At 35.2% G+C, this 21246-nt stretch overlaps 1 protein-coding gene across 3 annotated transcripts in view; it reads right to left on the bottom strand.

Moving 5' to 3' along the window:
• cfap91 (cilia and flagella associated protein 91) overlaps positions 1–18767 on the bottom strand; it is a 29554-nt gene extending 10787 nt beyond the window's left edge. For all 3 annotated transcript variants that reach the window (XM_083536978.1, XM_083536977.1, XM_083536979.1), the window contains exons 1-13: positions 18581–18767; positions 14343–14419; positions 12931–13088; positions 12719–12793; positions 12057–12113; positions 8146–8330; positions 6954–7131; positions 6563–6720; positions 5725–5907; positions 5224–5357; positions 3094–3207; positions 1768–1839; positions 1427–1573 (exon numbers count right to left, since the gene is read on the bottom strand). In XM_083536978.1, the coding sequence (XP_083393104.1) occupies positions 1427–1573; positions 1768–1839; positions 3094–3207; positions 5224–5357; positions 5725–5907; positions 6563–6720; positions 6954–7131; positions 8146–8330; positions 12057–12113; positions 12719–12793; positions 12931–13088; positions 14343–14419; positions 18581–18668 (1626 nt within the window). In that variant the 5' untranslated portion in view covers positions 18669–18767. The remainder of the gene's footprint in view (positions 1–1426; positions 1574–1767; positions 1840–3093; positions 3208–5223; positions 5358–5724; positions 5908–6562; positions 6721–6953; positions 7132–8145; positions 8331–12056; positions 12114–12718; positions 12794–12930; positions 13089–14342; positions 14420–18580) is intronic.
• Between the last annotated feature and the right edge of the window lie 2479 nt (positions 18768–21246).

Here is a 21246-nt window from a genome sequence, read left to right as displayed (position 1 = left end):
ATTTGAACCTGTGACCTTCCCATCCAATATCCAATGCCTTAACCACCGAGCTACTACCTCCTATTTAAGTCAGGGGACTGAGATTACCTTGATTTTGTAGATAATAAAAAATTTTTTGTATGTTTTACATGAAAAAATTGCCAAAGGTAAGCCTTCTTTCTCAACAAACCATGGCAGGTCTGCAAAGTTGCATCTGAACAAACCACAAGTCTTCTGGAAACAATGTCCTTTGGACAAATGAGGCCAAAGTGGAGATGTTTGGCCATATTGCACAGCGTCACATTTGGCAGCATGTGAGCACAAACACCTCATACTAACTGTCAAGCAAGGAAGGTTATCTGTCTGAGAGCTGAAGCATGGCTGCATAAAGCATGCATAAATAAAAAAAAATCTTAATGATCTGAAGCAACATTATACAGCAAAACAAACTGAAAAGGTCGACTTCACGTTATTGCTGCTAAAGCTGGTTCTACAAGCTATTGAATGATAAGGTGTAACTGTTTTTTTACACATGGCTTCTCCAATCTGGCTCTATTTTTGTAAAATAAATATTGACACAGTGTAATATGTTGTGTTGTTAATTTATCTAATAATAAATTTAATGATAATGATAATGACCAGATGGGCTTTATTATGTTACAGGGACAAACTTACACTAATAAAGAACATTTTATTCATTTTTTATTACCACATTATCTGTGTAAAGTTGCTTTCAGACAATGTTCATTGGTAAAAACGCTATACCAATAAAAAAATGTATTTATTGAATTGAATTGAATGTTCTGATACACAAACCAAAGAATTTAAAGAGGGTGTACATGTACTTATTATTTCACATGACTGTATAATTGGGAAAATACTTTGAATGTGTTTTATTCATATTGATTCTCACGGGTGTCAATAATGGTGCACAAAGATCTAAAGGTTCTCATATTTACTAAGAGTGAAAGTGTTAATAGAGGGCATTGTACATGTATAAATATGTACACCTCCAATATTCAAAAATACATAATCTCATAAAAAGTTGCTTGTTTTATTTAGATTTTTAATCTAAATTAATTATATACATAATTATATATTTAACTAAACCAAATTTTACATTTGGAAAACAAAATCTACTTTTTATCTTTTTAATTCAATTGAATTCTAATGAAATAATATTATTTTTCATTCATTCAGTTTTAAGAAGAAGAAGAAGATTCATTCAGTTTTTTTTTTTTTTTTGACGAAACATCAGTTTCGTTTTCTCTTACAATAATATCTTTGTAAAAAAATGTACAGCAGGAATGCATTATAACAGAAAAGAAGTGGAGCAGAAGTGAGTTATGTGACTTGCCACATGTCCTTTTCACTGTTGCAGTCACGCACATCATGCAGCATGGCTCACAGTGAAAGTGCTGAATGAACAGGTTGTTTGTCTGCTTACCCTACTCTCACAGATTGCTGCCTCTCTCTGCAGGGCCAGTGTGACCTGTTTATCTGCTCTCTGTAGTTCCTCCTGTTCCTTCTGTAGAGTGTGGGTGGTGCGCAGCTCCTGGATCTGCTCCAGTTGCTTCTGTATGCCTTCCAGCATCTGGAACACAGCATATAGACTTTATAATCAATTGCTGAGAAAAAGCCCAGTCATCATATTCACATACACACATACAGTATATAGACTGCATGTTTGTATAGTTAACTGTGTCCATAATAATTCAAGAATTATAAAGGTTAATAGAGCACAAAGTCTTTCATGCACATTAATCTTTCATGCACTCCCCCATTTACCTGGTTCTGGACAGATCTGCCTCTGAGCAGCTTCTGTAGAAAAATAACAGCAAGCTCCTTTTCCTCTTCTCCCTGTAAAATATGCAATATTTTATTCACATAAAAAAAGCTGGCATATTACTATTAAAACTGTGCAGTCGGGAACCTCTGATGCTGAAATTCTTGCTAAACCTCACTCTTCCTAACAAAACTGGCCCAAAAATCTGAAAACCGCCTACACTGTATAAACAAAAGTATGTAGGCACATGGGCATTAGATTCGTATGTGCTTTTTTAACATCCCATTTCACATTTGGTATTTATTTGCTTTTATAAGAACATCTACTCTTCTGGGAAGATGTTCCACTAGATTTTGGAGTGTGCTTTGTGGAAATTTGTGCTCATTCAGCCACAAGGGTTTTAGTTAATTCTGGTACTGGTGTAGGTGAGGTAAGGAGGCCTGGGGTGTAGTCAGTGTTCTAATTCATCCCAATGGTGGTCAGTAGGGTTGACGTCAGTGCTCTATAACAGGCCAATCCCAAACCCATTGAAACTACATCTTCATGGAGCTTGTTTTAGGCAAGGAAGGACAACATGGTTGCAAAAGTCAGCAGTCCTAATACTTTTATCCATATACGTATGTGCTTTCTTACGTCAACGGTGGAAATTTTTTAATTACAAATAGTTAAAGGCCAAATATTATAATATGTGATCAAATTAAAATGTATTATATCCAAAAAAAAAAAAAAACTATAAATAGACAACAGAAACTTTTTTTTTGTAAAGGAATTGCATCTTGACTGATTTTTATCTGGTTTTAGGAAACATTGTACTGTACTATCAATGACCAGTGAAATTATAGAATCCATAGATGGCAAAAAGGAATGTTCAGTACTTTTCCTTAATCTTTATAAGGCTTTTGACACAGTTGATCACTGCATCTTATTAAAAAGTCTACATAGTACTTAGTTATCAGATCAGGATGTTGGTTGGTGTGCCAATATCTAGCCTACAGAACCCAGTACATAAGGAAGGCTAAAGTCATCAGTGTTACCAGTTGTTTGGGGAGTTCCTCAAGGGTCAGTATTAAATCCAGTTCAAACCTCTATTTCTATACAGTGTATTTTATAAAATGATGCCTTTTTTGTCAGGTACCTAATGCAAAAGGGATTTTAAAGGGAGTTCTCTATAATACTGCTGTTATCTATTGTGGAATCTGCAACGGAAAACATGTAATCAATCTTGTAATCGTTTTTTCAATTCCGTGCCAAAGACTACACGAAGCAGTTAGGATAGTATGCATGTGTGTGTTTGTGTATTTTAACAGCTAGAGCTGTGAACTAATTACCTCAGGAGGCACGTCCACCACAGGTGTTAGGGGACGAGGGACTGGTTTCTCCACTCTATGAAGAAAGCGTAGAGGCTTCTTTTCCTCCACCTGGACCTTCTTGTCTTTCAATGCCTGCAGCACATATATTGAATGACATTACTGCCTGCAAGCTTAAATAGAAGCTCATATAGACCATCTGTGCAGTTTAGAAAAACAGTGTGCTAATATATTCTTAGCTAGTAACGGGGCTGAACAGAATACTGAGAAGTTATAGTGAATAAGTTGACCGTACAACAAGCTAAAAATAAAGGCAAAGCATTGAATACATATATGATCTTGATATGATTGAGTGTAATAATTAATCAAACACAAAATTTTCTGAAATTAACCACTATATATAATTACAACTAGCTAGTAGTGCACCCATTTATGAAACTGAAATGGAGGCTAGTCTAACCTGGCAAAGAAAATACGCAAATTACAAGCAAAAACATAGCAAATTGCATTACCATGCTTTTTTATATAAGATAATGTTGTATTATTTTTGAGTCTTTGCCTAAACTACCACTTGTCCTCAATTTTCACATTGCAGTCCATTTGCATGTGCTGTATGTTTGAACTGCTGTCACGCCAGCACTTTGTGAACTCAGTTTTCCAAAACAAACTGCTGCCTACAAACATGACCGCCCTAGTCTACACTTTCCAAAACCCACAGACGTTATTAAATTCACAGTCAAAATACTTCTGATCACACATTGGTCACTAGTCACTATACACTGGACTCTTCCTTTGTCTCTCTCTCACACACACACCAAAAAGTAAATAGTAAATTTCTTTGTGCATCTGACTATAACTAGCCTACAATGTCTGTGTTCACTATTCTTCTTTTGACCTTGACTTTGTTTAACCCATATTTAACCCAGATTTTATTCACAATAAAAGATAGAAAACATATAAAATGTGTAAAGTGGGGAAATGGACCATGTTAATGGAAGAAATAAGGTAATTAAGAATTTTATGGCTGCAACATGTCTCAATAAAGTTGGATCAGGGACATGTATACCACTGTGTTGCACCCCCTCTTCAACAGTCTGTAAAGATCTGGGAACTGAGGAGACCAGTTGCTGGAATTTTGAGAAAGGAATGTTGTCCAATGTATGTCTGCTACAGGACTTGAGCGGACATTGGACTTGTTTCAAGATGTGGCAAAAGTTTTAACTGGTGCAAGGTTTTAAAAGGCATGCTGTTGTATAAGATGTAGTATGCACTATTCTGGATAAAAGCATATGGGTCTCTAAAAACTGTATATACTGTTCCACATTGATGAAGCCTTTCGAAATGTGCAATCTGCCTATTCCATCGGCACTAATGCACTCCCATACCATCAGAGATGCAGGCTTTTGAACTGAGCACTGAGCACAAGCTGGATGGTTCCTTTTCTCTTTACACCAGACGGGACAGAGTCTATGGTTTCCAAAAAGCATTTAAAATTTTGATTCGCCTCAACACAGAACATTTTCCACTTCGCCTCAGTCCATTTTAAATTAGCTTTGGCCCAGAGTAGATATCAGCATTCCTGGTCAGGTTCACATGTGGCTTTTTCTTTGTATGATTTAACCAGCATTTGTGGATGGTAGTTGGAAAATGTTCCTTTGGCTGTTTCTTTTTAGTAACACTTACTTTTTCAGCCTTTCCAACTTCATTGAGACGTGTGGCAGCCATCAAATAGAAAATGACCTTATTTCCTTCCATATAAATGGTACATTTCCTCACTTTTGATCTGTTTTCTATGTTCTAATGTGAATACTATGTAGGCCTATGAGATTTGCAAATCATTGCATTCTGTTTTTATTTACATTGTACATTTTATCCAATTTTTTTTAACAGTATAATTACTGAAGTGTTTTCTACCGTTGGCTATTATCGAGAAAGCCTAATATTATCGAGAAAGCCTAATTATCATCTTTGTATTATTTTACAATTTATAAAAGGTGTTCTGCAACCTTTAGATAAAATCACCTCAGGACAATAAGAGCATGTGCATTATAAACCACCCTACATAAAATTTGACAAATAGAAAGTTAGTTTCTTGTGAAAATCATGCTGTTCTTTTGCCCTCACCCATTAAAAGATTAAGTGTTTTCTTACCTGGTGGGCCTGCATTAACTCAATTTCCATGCGCTCTGAACGACCGATGAAGTCTTTTTTCTTTTTTGGCTTTGGGGCTTTTATTTGTGGCTCCAGAATTGAAGGTAAAAGTCCTGCCTCCAGCTCCAACAGACCTGACACACACATGCAGGAGAGACATTTGAAGATATTCTTTAAGTAACATCTTTGTATTGTTATAGCCCTAATCATTACAAGTCATATAATTTCATGAACCAAATTCATTTAATTCATTAATTTCGAATGTATAAATTAATTCAATAAACTAAAATCACCATCTAAATAGTGATTAACCAGGCTTAATTTCAGTCTTAACTGCAATAAAATGTTGTATTCTGTCATTTAGCTGGGTCAATTTTACATTACACATAGCTTTAACATTATAAGTTAAAGAGAGTAGATTAATAAGAAAGCTGCATCATAAAATAAAGGGGTCTTAATAATCTTTGAATGGACTGTAATCAACTATGATACACTGGATACCTTGGTAGGTATCGAGGAACTGGTTCTTGACGATGTTGTGTTGAGAGTGTAGTTCAGGAAACACTCCGTGGCGTGAGAGAGGAGCGTACACCTCAGAACCGAAATCCAGGTGCTTACTGATAATGTCCTGTTTTATCAACTTCCCCTCCACGTTCTTTCTCTTTGCCAAAAGTTTTCGCAAAGCTGTGAGACAGAGCAATTTCAGGATTAACAACTAAATCTAAACTTCTACTTTGTCCTCCATTTAATTGCATGTAATTATTCTCAGCAATAATTAGACTGCCCAAGTGTGTGGAAGATGAGCTATATATAAATATATCCTCCTGTTTTTGTGTTTCATGTTGTTTTGTATGTGCTTTGGTCTAATGAAGCCTTAGAACTGAACTACGGCAATTTCAGCATCATAGATAAAACATTCCAAATATCCTGCAAAGTGGAAAGTTTACTTGGCTGTTTGTCTCTAGTCCTGTGATCACTCTGATTTTGCATGAAAAATTACACAACATATTCATCAGATGCATATATGAAAATGAAATCTCCAAACTGTGCAGCATTTTGAGTGTAAATAATGAATCAGTTTCAGCTTTGTGGAAACAGGCTTCTTCTTCTTCTTCTTCTTCTTCTTCTTCTTCTTCTTCTTCTTCTTCTTCTTCTTGTCTCTTAGAGAATATACACAACCCAATTTACCATGCCACTCACAGATTCACTTATGATAAGAATCCAATAATAATAAAAAGTTAATCGTTCAGAGTGAACCTTTGACTAACTGTTTGGTCAGTGGAGTGATATTGAGAGACAATGACTAAATGACTAGAGATGCAAGCGCGTGTGGTCTTACAGACAGTGTAGTTATTGCGTATTTTCTGGAGTCTTTCTCGTTTCTCTCTTTGATGCTGTGAAAAACGCTCATCCAGCTGCTGTGCTTTAACTTTGTCTTGTTTTGAACTTCTGTCCCGTATACAACGCAAAAGAAGAGCTAAGCGGGTCTCTTGCAGCCTGCAGCACAAAAAGAAAAGTGTTTACAGCCCACGGTGCATCGACGATAGACACATTTTTTCATGTTTTCAAGCACTGTAATGTAAATAATCAAATAATTATGACTAGGACCATTTATGGAGCAATATAGGACTAGTAGCACTATACTGAACTACATATAGGTTGTATAATGTACACAGATTACAGCCTGAAAGTGTAGCACAGAGGGCTTTAGTAAGATAACTTTTTCTCACTTCTCGATTTCTCGCTCCCTGAAAGCCCACTCCTCCCTCTCCATCTCGTCCATCATTCTCTTTCTCTTGTCCAACTGACTGAGATCATTCAGGGGTGGTAGCATGGCCTCCCAGACTCTCTTATTCCTTGCTCTTTCGATCATCTCAACCTCGTCCAGGCCAGCAGGAAGCCCCCGACCTGGACATACAATTCTTTTGGTTATTTCAAGTCTCTGACAGCCCAACATCAAAATAAACTCATATCCTGGATAATATTTTGCCCCGGAACTAGAATTCCAATAGTTACGTCTCTTTTCTGGCCTAAATTTCCAAAGGTGCTGTTATAAAAAGACACCTGAAATGGTGTTCTGTTAGTTCTGTTTAGCTACATCTACTGCACACAGGCAGGAAATTGTCCCTTAAAGGTATTTTGTATATTCTGACTTTCAGAACAGCCTGTGTTTTTGCTGGCTAGCAAAAAAACGGTTTTACGTTGTACGGAGAACAACTGCCATTAGTGTCACAAGTAATTTGCAATAGCATTTTTTTTTTTTTACCAGAGGGTGCATATAATATTCATATTATTTCCAGAAAAGTATTTATATTCCTTGTGCTGCTATATAATAATAATAATAATAATAATAATAATAATAATAATAATAATAATAATAATCATTATAATAATAATAATGTCATTTTGATGAACGGTGTTTCATTGCAATAGTACAAGCACTCTAAAAATTGCAGACTGTAAGAAAGGGTTAAAGTCTAGCATAAGACACTATGTTTACAGTAAATGTACATATGAACATGCCTGTATATGTACAGTAGTTTGCTAATGCTTTTAGTGCCACTAGCGTTCTGTACATGCAACAGAGTCCCAAAAAAAACTCATAACTATAAGCAAATGGTAAGTATGCATAAAACAAGAATAGAAAGACTCCTAGCTGGCTACAACAAGCATATTCACACTATAATATCTGCAAACTAGGTGCTACTATGTACTACCTGAGCAGAGTGTCTAGTCTTTTTCACATGCCACAATGACTTCATTACTTGATTAGTAGTCAGATATAAATTAACTGCATTTTTTGTTATTAAAGCCATTTTGTGGTTACCTTTTTGTTTTCACTTTCAAAAGCAACAAAATATTTCATTTGTTTAGGGGCATCCAAACATTTTTATACAAATCTATTTCTTTATAATTGCATACCCCATGAGAATGTGGCCAAAGTGAGGATTTCTGGAATGCCTGCTCCTGGACGTATTATGTATTCAGGGCTGTAAGGATCAGTCTGAGTCTCACTGTCACGGTAATCTGTCTGAATCCCGACTGAGCGTTGGAAATAGCTTTCCAACTCCCCAAAGCCTTCTTGTTGAGCAATCTGGGGGTCACTTCTGTAATCAAATACACAGTTCAGTCCATCTCATACATTTATATATATATATATATATATATATATATATATATATATATATATATATATATATATATATATATATATATATATATATATACAGACCAAAAGTTTGGACACACCTTCTCATTTAAAGAGTTTTCTTTATTTTCATGACTATGAAAATTGTAGATTCACACTGAAGGCATCAAAACTATGAATTAACACATGTGGAATTATATATGGAATTATATACATACCAAAAAAGTGAACTGAAAATATGTCATATTGTAGGTTCTTCAAAGTAGGCATCAAGAGAATGCCAAGAGTGTGCAAAGCAGTAATCTAAGCAAAAGGTGGCTACTTTGAAGAACCTACAATATGACATATCTTCAGTTGTTTCACACTTTTTTGTTATGTATATAATTCCACATGTGTTAATTCATAGTTTTGATGCCTTCAGTGTGACTCTACAATTTTCATAGTCATGAAAATAAAGAAAACTCTTTGAATGAGAAGGTGTGTCCAAACTTTTGGTCTGTACTATATATATATATATATATATATATATATATATATATACTAAAAAATAGTAACTAGTTACAGTTACTCGTTACTTCATTCAAAAAGTAACTTAGTAACTTTGTTGATTATTTACACCAAAAAGTAATGTGTTACTGTTAAAAGTAACTTATTAGTTACTTTTTTAAAGAACGTTCTTTAATGTTCCCATTAATGCCCTTTTATGCGTTATGATCTATACAAACACAAAACTGACTTAAACACAAAGTAATTTTTAAACACTATTTTATTTAAGTCAGACCAAAACAAACTGAATATATCACAAGGATTTCTGAAATAAATAACAAAACAAGCTGAATAATATATTCAGAATCAAAAACTAAAGTGGCTTCTGCATCATAAAAGCAGTTGTGTTGAGCTCTTAAAAATGTTCCTTTCACAGCTTAAGTATGAAAACTATCAACAATGTACAACAGAACACTGGGTTAGCTTCTAGCTCCGTCGAGGCATGGAGTTTCTGGAGGTGCTGCTATCGCAGTAGATACGACCTTCGAACCAGAAAGACACAGCTTACATTTGGCAAAAAAGTTTTTGTTTTTATTCCAAACTAAAGTGAAATAATGAGCATATTTCCACTTCGAGAAACTCGTCTTGCTCTCGCCTCGACTCGCCATTACTGCCGCACAGACCTGAATAAACAGAAACTCGCCCACAGTGCGTCTTCTTCTTGTATACAGTGGTTTATCCTCCAATCCTACAATGCTTCGCTGCTGTAAACAGGTTAGACTTTAGGCTACACTTCAGCCAAAATTAATTCATTTAAAAAAGTAACGGGTAACGCACCATACGGTAATGGAGTTACTTTATTTTTAAAAGTAACGCGTTACAGTATTAGTTACTGTCAAAAGTAACTTTGTTACAGTAACGCGTTACTGCCCAACACGGTATATATATATATATATACAGTGAGGAAAATAAGTATTTGAACACCCTGCTATTTTGCAAGTTCTTCCATTAGAAATCATGGAGGGGTCTGAAATTGTCATCGTAGGTGCATGTCCACTGTGAGAGACATAATCTAAAAAAAAAAATCCAGAAATCACAATGTATGATTTTTTAACTATTTATTTGTATGATACAGCTGCAAATAAGTATTTGAACACCTGAGAAAGTCAATGTTAATATTTGGTACAGGAGCCTTTGTTTGCAATTACAGAGGTCAAACGTTTCCTGTAGTTTTTCACCAGGTTTGCACACACTGCAGGAGGGATTTTGGCCCACTCCTCCACACAGATCTTCTCTAGATCAGTCAGGTTTCTGGCCTGTCGCTGAGAAACACGGAGTTTAAGCTCCCTCCAAAGATTCTCTATTGGGTTTAGGTCTGGAGACTGGCTAGGCCACACCAGAACCTTGATATGCATCTTACAGAGCCACTCCTTGGTTATCCTGGCTGTGTGCTTCAGGTCATTGTCATGTTGGAAGACCCAGCCTCGACCCATCTTCAATGCTCTAACTGAGGGAAGGAAGTTGTTCCCCAAAATCTCACAATACATGGCCCCGGTCATCCTCTCCTTAATACAGTGCAGTCGCCCCGTCCCATGTGCAGAAAAACACCCCCAAAGCATGATGCTACCACCCCTATGCTTCACAGTAGGGATGGTGTTTTTGGGATGGTACTCGTCATTCTTCTTCCTCCAAACACGTTTAGTGGAATTATGACCCAAAAGTTATATTTTGGTCTCATCTGACCACATGACTTTTTCCCATGACTCCTCTGGATCATCCAAATGATCATTGGCAAACTTAAGACGTGCCTGGACATGTGCTGGTTTAAGCAGGGGAACCTTCCGTGCCATGCATGATTTCAAACCATGACGTCTTAGTGTATTACCAACAGTAACCTTGGAAACGGTGGTCCCAGCTCTTTTCAGGTCATTGACCAGCTCCTTCTGTGTAGTTCTGGGCTGATTTCTCACCTTTCTTAGGATCATTGAGACTCCACGAGGTGAGATCTTGCATGGAGCTCCAGTCCGAGGGTGATTGACAGTCATGTTTAGCTTCTTCCATTTTCTAATGATTGCTCCAACAGTGGACCTTTTTTCACCAAGCTGCTTGGCAATTTCCCCGTAGCCCTTTCCAGCCTTGTGGAGGTGTACAATTTTGTCTCTAGTGTCTTTGGACAGCTCTTTGGTCTTGGCCATGTTAGTAGTTGGATTCTTACTGATTGTATGGGGTGGACAGGTGTCTTTATGCAGCTAACGACCTCAAACAGGTGCATCTAATTTAGGATAATAAATGTAGTGGAGGTGGACATTTTAAAGGCAGACTAACAGGTCTTTGAGGGTCAGAATTCTAGCTGATAGACAGGTGTTCAAATACTTATTTGCAGCTGTATCATACAAATAAATAGTTTAAAAATCATATATTGTAATTTCTGGATTTTTATTTTTAGATTATGTCTCTCACAGTGGACATGCACCTACGATGACAATTTCAGACCTCTTTATGATTTCTAAGTGGGAGAACTTGCAAAATAGCAGGGTGTTCAAATACTTATTTTCCTCACTGTATATATATATATATATATATATATATATATATATATATATATATATATATATATATATATATATATATACGGCATATTTGGCAGACACCCTTATCCTGAGCGACTTATAATTGAGTGCTTGATGGTAAAGGGTCTTGCTCAAGGACCCAGCAGTGTTAGCCTGGTGGTGCTTGGATTTGAAATCATGACATTCCGTTGCAGTTCGGTCTAATGCCTTAATCATTGATTAACCACCTCCATATATAGCCACCTTATAGACACTTACTCTTTTGTCCCATTTATATTCTATAGAAACTATATTTCTAACCATTGTGATGACTGAATAAGTGATTTTGGCCTATGTGTTACCATATCTGTACCCCTGTGAAACAGGTTGTCATGGTTGGCTTCTCCTTCTACTGCCCTTAGTTGATTAGGTGTACTAGTAATTTAATATATTAATGACAGTATACTTTAAATATAGTATACTCATGAATTCATTGGGTCCCACTAATTGTGCCACACATGCAGTATATTTAACAAAAATATGAATCTGCCTTGTGCAGCTGAAGAAAGTTTTTTTTATTCTTTTCAACGAAAGATACAAAGGTCATATTTAGCAATGGTGCAAATATTAGCCAGTAATATATGACTTACTTGGGTACTGTAAAAATGACGTCAGGTGGGATCTGTTGAGTGAAAGGAACCAGTGGCCTAAGGAAAACAGAAGAAAATTTAAATGCATGCCTATAACAGAAAAACTGCTTTTTTCTATAAAAGTAATTATAGTATTCTCAAATATCAAGACAGAGTTTTCCATTTGTTCTAGTATGTGTTTATCTTTAAAACAAACTGAAAATGCATCGTTCTGAATGTCTATATTGGTTTTGGGCCAGTATCTGATTGAATGAAGAAGATGAAGAAGAAGAAGAAGAAGAAGAAAAAGAAGAAAAAGACACAATAGTGGCGTTCTAGTGAGATTTCTGGCTTTTTATCAGTCAAAGCATGTAAAATAGTGTAATGATATATCATGCTGAAATGCAAATTTAGTATGTTCTCAAGATCTGTGAAGATTGTGCTTTATAAAGCATATTGTTCACTTATGCATACTAAATAAATAATAAAATGTCATGCCAGGTGACACATGTGCTGTGTGAGGATGATGATATCAGATCAGTATTAGCCAATACTCAAAGCTCAGATTTAAGTAGTGGATGGGTGCACTGCCACACAATGCTACCTAAATAACAGTTCACACACTGGCACACACACGCACACAAACTCACATTTGATTTGGTGTATATGTTGTAAAGGTTTACCGTTTAAAAAACTTCCAGCGGTCTGCTCCATTGACGACGTCATGTATGGGTTTGTGCAGCTGAACACCTGAACACCTGAACACAGGATCACACATACAATAGTGCTGCAGATGTTCACCACATAATTCGTAAATTCAACACGTGTGAGGAATAATGAGAGCGGAGTGTTTGTGTGTGTGTGTGTGTGTGTGTGTGTGTGTGTGTATATATACCCTGCAAGTGTCTGCAGTGTCTCTCTCCTCTGCTTAGCATGTCCTCTCCAGCGGCGGTCGATGAAAGCAGGAACAGGATCAGAAGCATGCAGGCGGAGTGTGAAACTTGGGTAGTGTGGGAGAACACTGAACATGGAGTTAAACTCAGGAACCTTTTTCTGCATTTAGACACACACACACACACAAATAATCATGTATATTCTTTTTTACGTAGACAGTATATCAGTGAAAACACCTTTAGGTTTTATGACTAAAGTATGAGACAGCCATAAGAAATATTGTACATGACGGTGAAATCCCAGGTTGCACTACATCTGCATCTTTAGTATTGTTTGAAAATAGATAATGGGTTCATATTAGACCTTGAATAAACTGTAAATAATAACCATGTAAATGAATAATAATAAAACATAATTTAATGTATCACCTTTAACCAATTTTTTAATTAGTTTCATCAGAAGATTTTTTGTTAAAGATTATGAAATGAGCTGAAATTAAATGAAATTTAATGAAATGCATTCTTTCTAATTAGTTTTTTTTCTCTCAGATGCTGGTCATAAATTGATGTAAAATCACTGATATTGTTTTGAGATTTGTGATGATTTTGGAAGGACTCTCAAGTTTTAGCTCTATGAAACAGTCAGAATTTATTTTTATATTGACACAGAAAATACTTCAGGACATAAGGCCCTCGTGCCAACTCAGTTTAAACATTAGTCATGTTCTCTATGTTATATTGTGAAAAAAAATATTGGCTCATGTGTTTTGAAAGTCTTTTAGTTTTCATGTTATTCAAATTTAAGAAAACGTCTCAACATTTCTGGAATTCGGGTTGTAGAACACTATTCTGATGCACTGGAGGCGACAGCTAAAAAAAGGATAAAAGCTGACAATAAGGAGCCTCAGGCAAAGGTAAAGATAAAATACTATGATAACTTCAGATGCATTCATAGACACTGCACACAGCCTTAAGGGAAAAATGGTACTATACTATAGAATAAACAGATTTATTGATGTTTATTTGTTCCAGCCAGTCCTTTATTCAGTGTTTTTCACAGAAGCCATTTGATCTCTTTTTTCTATTCTGCTCTTAGTCCAATCATGTTTCCAAGGATATTAGGAGTGAAAGAAAAAAACATGTGCTTGAGAGAAAGAGCGCGAGAGAGAGAGAGAGAGAGAGAGAGAGAGAGAGAGAGAGAGAGAGAGAGAGAGAGAGAGAAGAGAGAGAGAGAGAGAGAGTGGATGGTTTTGTATTCATTTTTACTTTAGCACCATTAAGCCAGTCTACCTATTAAAGAATAACAAGACTCCCACAAATAACACCAATTTAACAAACCACACAAACCCACCTCACTTTTAGTTTCAAGGCTACATGTGTAACAATAGCTGTAATGTTGTGCATCATCACTCACCAGACAATCCACTGAGCCCTGAGCCCTACAGCTCGCTCGCACATGATCCATCTCCCCCGACACTGAGAAAACTGGATCTACAACAGGACAAAAAGATTTTCATTTTATTACCTTTAAATTTTATTTCATTGCTGCTTGGATTTGCAAGCTGTTTTTTTGCCAACACTTTGCTTTGTTGTTTTTTGTAAGTGTTATACAGCGGGTAAAATAAGTTTTGAACACGTCACTATTTTTCTCAGTAAATATAGTTCTTAATATGCTATTCACATACAATTTTTACCTGATGTTGGTAACAACCCATGCAATCCACACATGAAAGAAATCAAACCACAGATGTCCATAAATTAAGTTCCATGGGCCTCTTTTATGAACTCTGATCTTTAGTTCTTTTCATAGATTTTCAATTGGATTTAAGTCAGGTAATTTCCTGGGCCATTCTAACAGCTTTATTTCCTTTCTCTGAAAGCACTTGAGAGTTCCCTTGGATGTGTGTTTGGGATCATTGTCTTGCTAAAATGATCACCCTCGTTTTATCTTCATCATCCTGGTACATGGCAGCAGATTTTTATCAAGAATATCTTGGTACATTTTCCCATTCATCCTTCCTTCACTTAAATTAAGTTTGCCAGTATTGTATGCTGAATAACAGCCCCACACCATGATGTTCCCACCTCCAAACTTCACTGTTGGTAGGGTGTTTTTGGGGTGATGTGCAGTGCTATTTGTCTTCCAAACACAGTGTGTATTATGGCATCCAAAGAGTTAAATTTTGGTCTCATCTGACTAGACTAAATTCTCCCAGTATTTCCGAGCATTGTGAAAATGTTGTGCAGCAAACTTTAAACGAGCTTCAACATGCTTTTTCTTGCATGGTAAGTGTGCACACAGACCATGGCGGCATTACTCATTGTTTTCTTTGAAACAATTGTACCTGCTAATTCTGAAGCTCTCCACAAGTGGTCCTTGGCTCTTGAACAACTCTTCCGATAATTATTTTTTACTCCTGTCAGAAATCTTGTGAGGAGCACCTGGTCATGGCTCGTACTGTTAGTGTAGTGTATACTTGTTCAGTACTGTGTAATGTTTGTGTATTGCATGCTGTTACAGTACTGTGTAGTGTCGGTGTAGAGTATACTGTCACAGTACTGTGTAGTGTTGGTGTAGAGTATACTGTTACAGTTTTGTGTAGTGTTAGTGTAGAGTATACTGTTACAGTACTGTGTAGTGTTAGTGTAGAGTATACTGTTACAGTACTGTGTAGTGTTTGTGTAGTGTATACTATTACATTACTGTGTAGTGTTAGTGTAGTCTATACTGTTACAGTAGTGTGTAGTGTAAATGTAGTATACTGTTACATTACTGTGTAGTGTTAGTGTAGTGTATACTGTTACAGTACTGTGTAGTGTTAGTGTAGTGTATACTGTTACAGTACTGTGTAGTGTTAGTGTAGAGTATACTGGTTCAGTACTGAGTAGTGTTAGTGTAGTGTATACTGTTACAGTACTGTGTAATGTTAGTGTAGTGTATACTTGTTCAGTACTGTGTAATGTTTGTGTATTGCATGCTGTTACAGTACTGTGTAGTGTCGGTGTAGAGTATACTGTCACAGTACTGTGTAGTGTTGGTGTAGAGTATACTGTTACAGTTTTGTGTAGTGTTAGTGTAGAGTATACTGTTACAGTACTGTGTAGTGTTAGTGTAGAGTATACTGTTACAGTACTGTGTAGTGTTTGTGTAGTGTATACTATTACATTACTGTGTAGTGTTAGTGTAGTCTATACTGTTACAGTAGTGTGTAGTGTAAATGTAGTATACTGTTACATTACTGTGTAGTGTTAGTGTAGTGTATACTGTTACAGTACTGTGTAGTGTTAGTGTAGTGTATACTGTTACAGTACTGTGTAGTGTTAGTGTAGAGTATACTGGTTCAGTACTGAGTAGTGTTAGTGTAGTGTATACTGTTACAGTACTGTGTAATGTTAGTGTAGAGTATACTGGTTCAGTACTGAGTACTGTTAGTGTAGTGTATACTGGTTCGGTACTGTGTAGTGTTAGTGTAGAGTATACTGGTTCAGTACTGAGTAGTGTTAGTGTAGTGTATACTGGTTCAGTACTGTATAGTGTTAGTGTAGAGTATACTGGTTCAGTACTGAGTAGTGTTAGTGTAGTGTATACTGGTTCAGTACTGTATAGTGTTAGTGTAGAGTATAATGTTACAGTACTGTGTAATGTTAGTGTAGAGTATACTGGTTCAGTACTGAGTAGTGTTAGTGTAGTGTATACTGGTTCAGTACTGTGTAGTGTTAATGTAGAGTATACTGTTACAGTACTGTGTAATGTTAGTGTAGAGTATACTGGTTCAGTACTGAGTAGTGTTAGTGTAGTGTATACTGGTTCGGTACTGTGTAGTGTAAGTGTGATGTATACTGTTACAGTACTGTGTAGTGTTAGTGTAGTGTATACTGTTACAGTACTGTGTAGTGTTAGTGTAGTGTATACTGTTACAGTACTGTGTAGTGTTAGTGTAGTGTATACTGGTTCAGTACTGTATAGTGTTAGTGTAGAGTATACTGGTTCAGTACTGAGTAGTGTTAGTGTAGTGTATACTGTTACAGTACTGTGTAGTGTTAGTGTAGTGTATACTGTTACAGTACTGTGTAGTGTTAGTGTAGAGTATACTGGTTCAGTACTGAGTAGTGTTAGTGTAGTGTATACTGTTACAGTACTGTGTAGTGTTAGTGTAGTGTATACTGTTACAGTACTGTGTAGTGTTAGTGTAGAGTATAATGTTACAGTACTGTGTAGTGTTAGTGTAGAGTATACTGTTACAGTACTGTGTAGTGTTAGTGTAGTGTTTACTGTTACAGTACTGTGTAGTGTTAGTGTAGAGTATACTGTTACAGTACTGTGTAGTGTTAGTGTAGTGTATACTGTTACAGTACTGTATAGTGTTAGTGTAGAGTATACTGTTACAGTACTGAGTAGTGTTAGTGTAGTGTATACTGTTACAGTACTGTGTAGTGTTAGTGTAGTGTATACTGTTACAGTACTGTGTAGTGTTTGTGTAGTGTTTACTGTTACAGTACTGTGTAGTGTTAGTGTAGAGTATACTGTTACAGTACTGTGTAGTGTTAGTGTAGTGTATACTGTTACAGTACTGTGTAGTGTTAGTGTAGAGTATAATGTTACAGTACTGTGTAGTGTTAGTGTAGTGTATACTGTTACAGTACTGTGTAGTGTTAGTGTAGAGTATACTGTTACAGTACTGTGTAGTGTTAGTGTAGTGTATACTGTTACAGTACTGAGTAGTGTTAGTGTAGTGTATACTGTTACAGTACTGTGTAGTGTTAGTGTAGTGTATACTGTTACAGTACTGTGTAGTGTTAGTGTAGAGTATACTGTTACAGTACTGTGTAGTGTTAGTGTAGTGTATACTGTTACAGTACTGTGTAGTGTTAGTGTAGAGTATAATGTTACAGTACTGTGTAGTGTTAGTGTAGTGTATACTGTTACAGTACTGTGTAGTGTTAGTGTAGTATACTGTTACATTACTGTGTAGTGTTAGTGTAGTGTTTACTGTTACAGTACTGTGTAGTGTTAGTGTAGTGTATACTGTTACAGTACTGTGTAGTGTTTGTGTATACTGTTAAAGTTTAATTTATTCTCATTCTTCTCTAAATGTTATTCTCGTTCTCTCTCAAAATGTTATTCTGAATCCGATTGTCTAGTTATCTTAGCGAAATAGCACACGAGAAAAATAGAAACATGATTGTTGTCATTCTTGTCTTTGAAATTTAACAACATGATTTAAAAAAGTTACACAAATCTGTCAGTAATTATCGCAGCAGGGGGAACCGCTGCTTAATTTAGATATTTACAGATGTAACACTTCAGGGTTTTCTGTTGGATGCCGAAAATACACTACTGCCACCTGTTGGACTGAGAGAGTAATGTTCTCTCACGCAAGCGCAGAACGTACACACGCTGTTTGGCGTGTCAGATTAGTCTAATTTGCAGCACAATCGGCCGATGCCGGTTAAATTAAAAATGCCCCAAATCGTCCCGATTAATCGATCGACCTCTAGTTTAAAAACATGTTTTTTTTTGTTTAGCGTGACAGGACACAGTAAAAATGATAGGATATGTGTTATATGTGTTATATGTATTGTGTAGTTCTGTAATCAGTGAGTGTGCAGCGGTTATTGTGCTATAAAACAGGACTAACTCTGGTATCTTACCGTAAAGATAATCATACGGCCTCTGAGCTCTGAATCCCCGGTTTCCCTCATGCTGCTTTGAAAGAGTCCGTGTGATGGAAAGACTCATTTTAAAACAGTCCTACACACCTATAATCTCTCCTCTTTTATTACTTGCAAGATGTGCAAGATTATTGCTCGACCTGCTAACTAGGAGAAACCTGGTGCTTTTGCGTCACATCAGGTTACTCTGGAAACGGTAAACAGTGGATCAATGGGTCGGTAATTACTTAGTCCACTAGATGGCGCAGCTGTGCATCACATCTCCTTACAGCTCTTATTAGCTCAGTGATCTTTATTAATGGATGGAAATAAAAATAACAACAATAACAAATAATAATAATTAAAAACGTAACTAACTACAAAATAAACAAAATTATAAATCATCAACAAATATTATAAAAAATATGCATTATTATTATTATTATTATTATTATTATTATTATTATTATTATTATTATTATTAATAATAATAATAATAATAATAATCATAATAATAATAATAATAATAATGTAAAAATATAAATTAATAGATAATACAATACTATTATACAATATACATAATAAATATTATAGATTTTAATGTAAACAAAATACAAATTTTAATAAAATAACACTAAAAAACACACAATTCATTATAGCAACACAGATAAAAAAAAAAACAAAAAAAACGTAGTACTACATTTGGTACTGGTACTACATTTATATTTGCAGCATTTAGTAGATGCCTTTGTCCAGAGCAACATACAAAAGTGCTTTAAGTCTCTAGCAATGAATAAATCTACACTGGTACTACTGGAGTACACTAACAACACTAGTACCACTAATAATAGTTTTGCTGCTGATACTAAAATCTTTCTAATAATTCAAATAATTATTAATATATTAATAGTATTATTAACTACAGTACTACTATATTAGTACTGTTCTACAGAGTTCTACAGGTGATGCTGCTGCTGCTGCTACTACAACTAACAATCATAGTAACAACAACATCAGCAACAACAGCAACAACAACATAATAATAATAATAATACCAAATACTCATTATCTGCTACACTAATTATACTTGAAGTACTGCTGCTACTACTTTTGCAACTCTTATGCCTGAGAATGTATTTCTAATCGGGAATCTGTTAAAATGAAATGAAAACCTCAGGAACATGTGCTGCTTGTGGTTGCACTTAGAACCAGATGAATCTTATTTTGTGGCTTAAGAAACAGTGCTAAATACACAACCTAAAGTTAGAGCACACTACACTTGCAAGAGTGTACTACACATGCCTGTCTTGACTTGCATGTCTGCATACTCTACCTTTATAGAAGAATATTTAATTTTTTACTCTTTATTTTTTATAGCTTTTAGATTTAAAACACTGGTTAGCGCTCAGATTATGCTTTTACAACTAATGGTAATACTAATAATAAAATACACTCATCATCATTATGATCATCAGTCCCACTATATAATAGGTGTCTTTTATATGACTATGTGCATATATTTAAAAAAGTTATAAAAAAAAGTACCATGTTAAGTACAATGATACTAATTGTGCACAGCAAATTATTGTTTATGTCATACCGGAAATTCCACCCAGAGTTCAAACAGAGCCTTAATGGGGTGTAGAAAAAGGGTGAATAGACATAAACAAATTCTCATTTGCCACCGGATCATATGTTAACATGTCCATCATCTTGGACCAGGCAAGAGTTCTCTGTAAACAAATGCAACTAAACGGGAGAGCTGCGGTTTTCCTGTATAAAAAATAAAACATTTGTATTTATCAACTGATATCAGTGGTTTATGATCTATGTGGGCTACAAAAAAATTCCAGTTACTTAAGATCTTGCTAGTTAGAAAATGAAATTTAATGAATTTAATAAATTAAATAAGGAATTGTGAAAGCTTACACTTGCAATGCATAGTTTGGCTTTTTTTTTATTCTTGTTTAAGAATTCTCAATGCGCCCCCTAATGTAATATCATTAAAATTAAAATGCAATCAAATAAAGTCTATTAATATCTATCAATCTATTATTGTATTATTATTATCTATATATGTGCCACTATTCACTACACACTATTTACTTTATTGTTATCGTCGATATGCTGCAATTGATATTCCATACATTCATTTGTTATTATGCATCTATTATAATTATAATATATTATTATTAATTTTTATTATCATATTTTACATACTATAATTGAATAATTATACATACATGCTTTGCTATACTATATCATACTAAATTGCGCTATTATTGTGCTATTATTATTGTACTTTTCATTACTTTTAATTTACTATAATTATCATAGTTATTCTACTGTACATATATAATTTTACATTACATCCTACAAATATATTTTTGTTGTATTGTTGTTTTATTGTATCGATATGTACAATATGAAAAACATTGAGTGAAAAACATTTTAAATAAGGTTACTTATACGTCACCTAATGGTACAGAATAAATTTAAACGTAGCTTATTGATTGTCAACTTCTGGAACATATACTGTAAATCTCTTCTGTACCCAACATCAGCATGTAGATCATTAGTCTATGTAAAGCCTTAGTTGGGGACAGCCCTATAATTTATACATTTAAACTCAGAAGAAAATGATTAACCAGATTCACAAAGACGGG

This window comes from Silurus aristotelis, assembly GCF_946808225.1.
Source record: "Silurus aristotelis genome assembly, chromosome: 3".
Classification (NCBI taxonomy): Eukaryota; Metazoa; Chordata; class Actinopteri; order Siluriformes; family Siluridae; genus Silurus; species Silurus aristotelis.
This window is presented reverse-complemented; position numbering and strand designations above follow the sequence as displayed.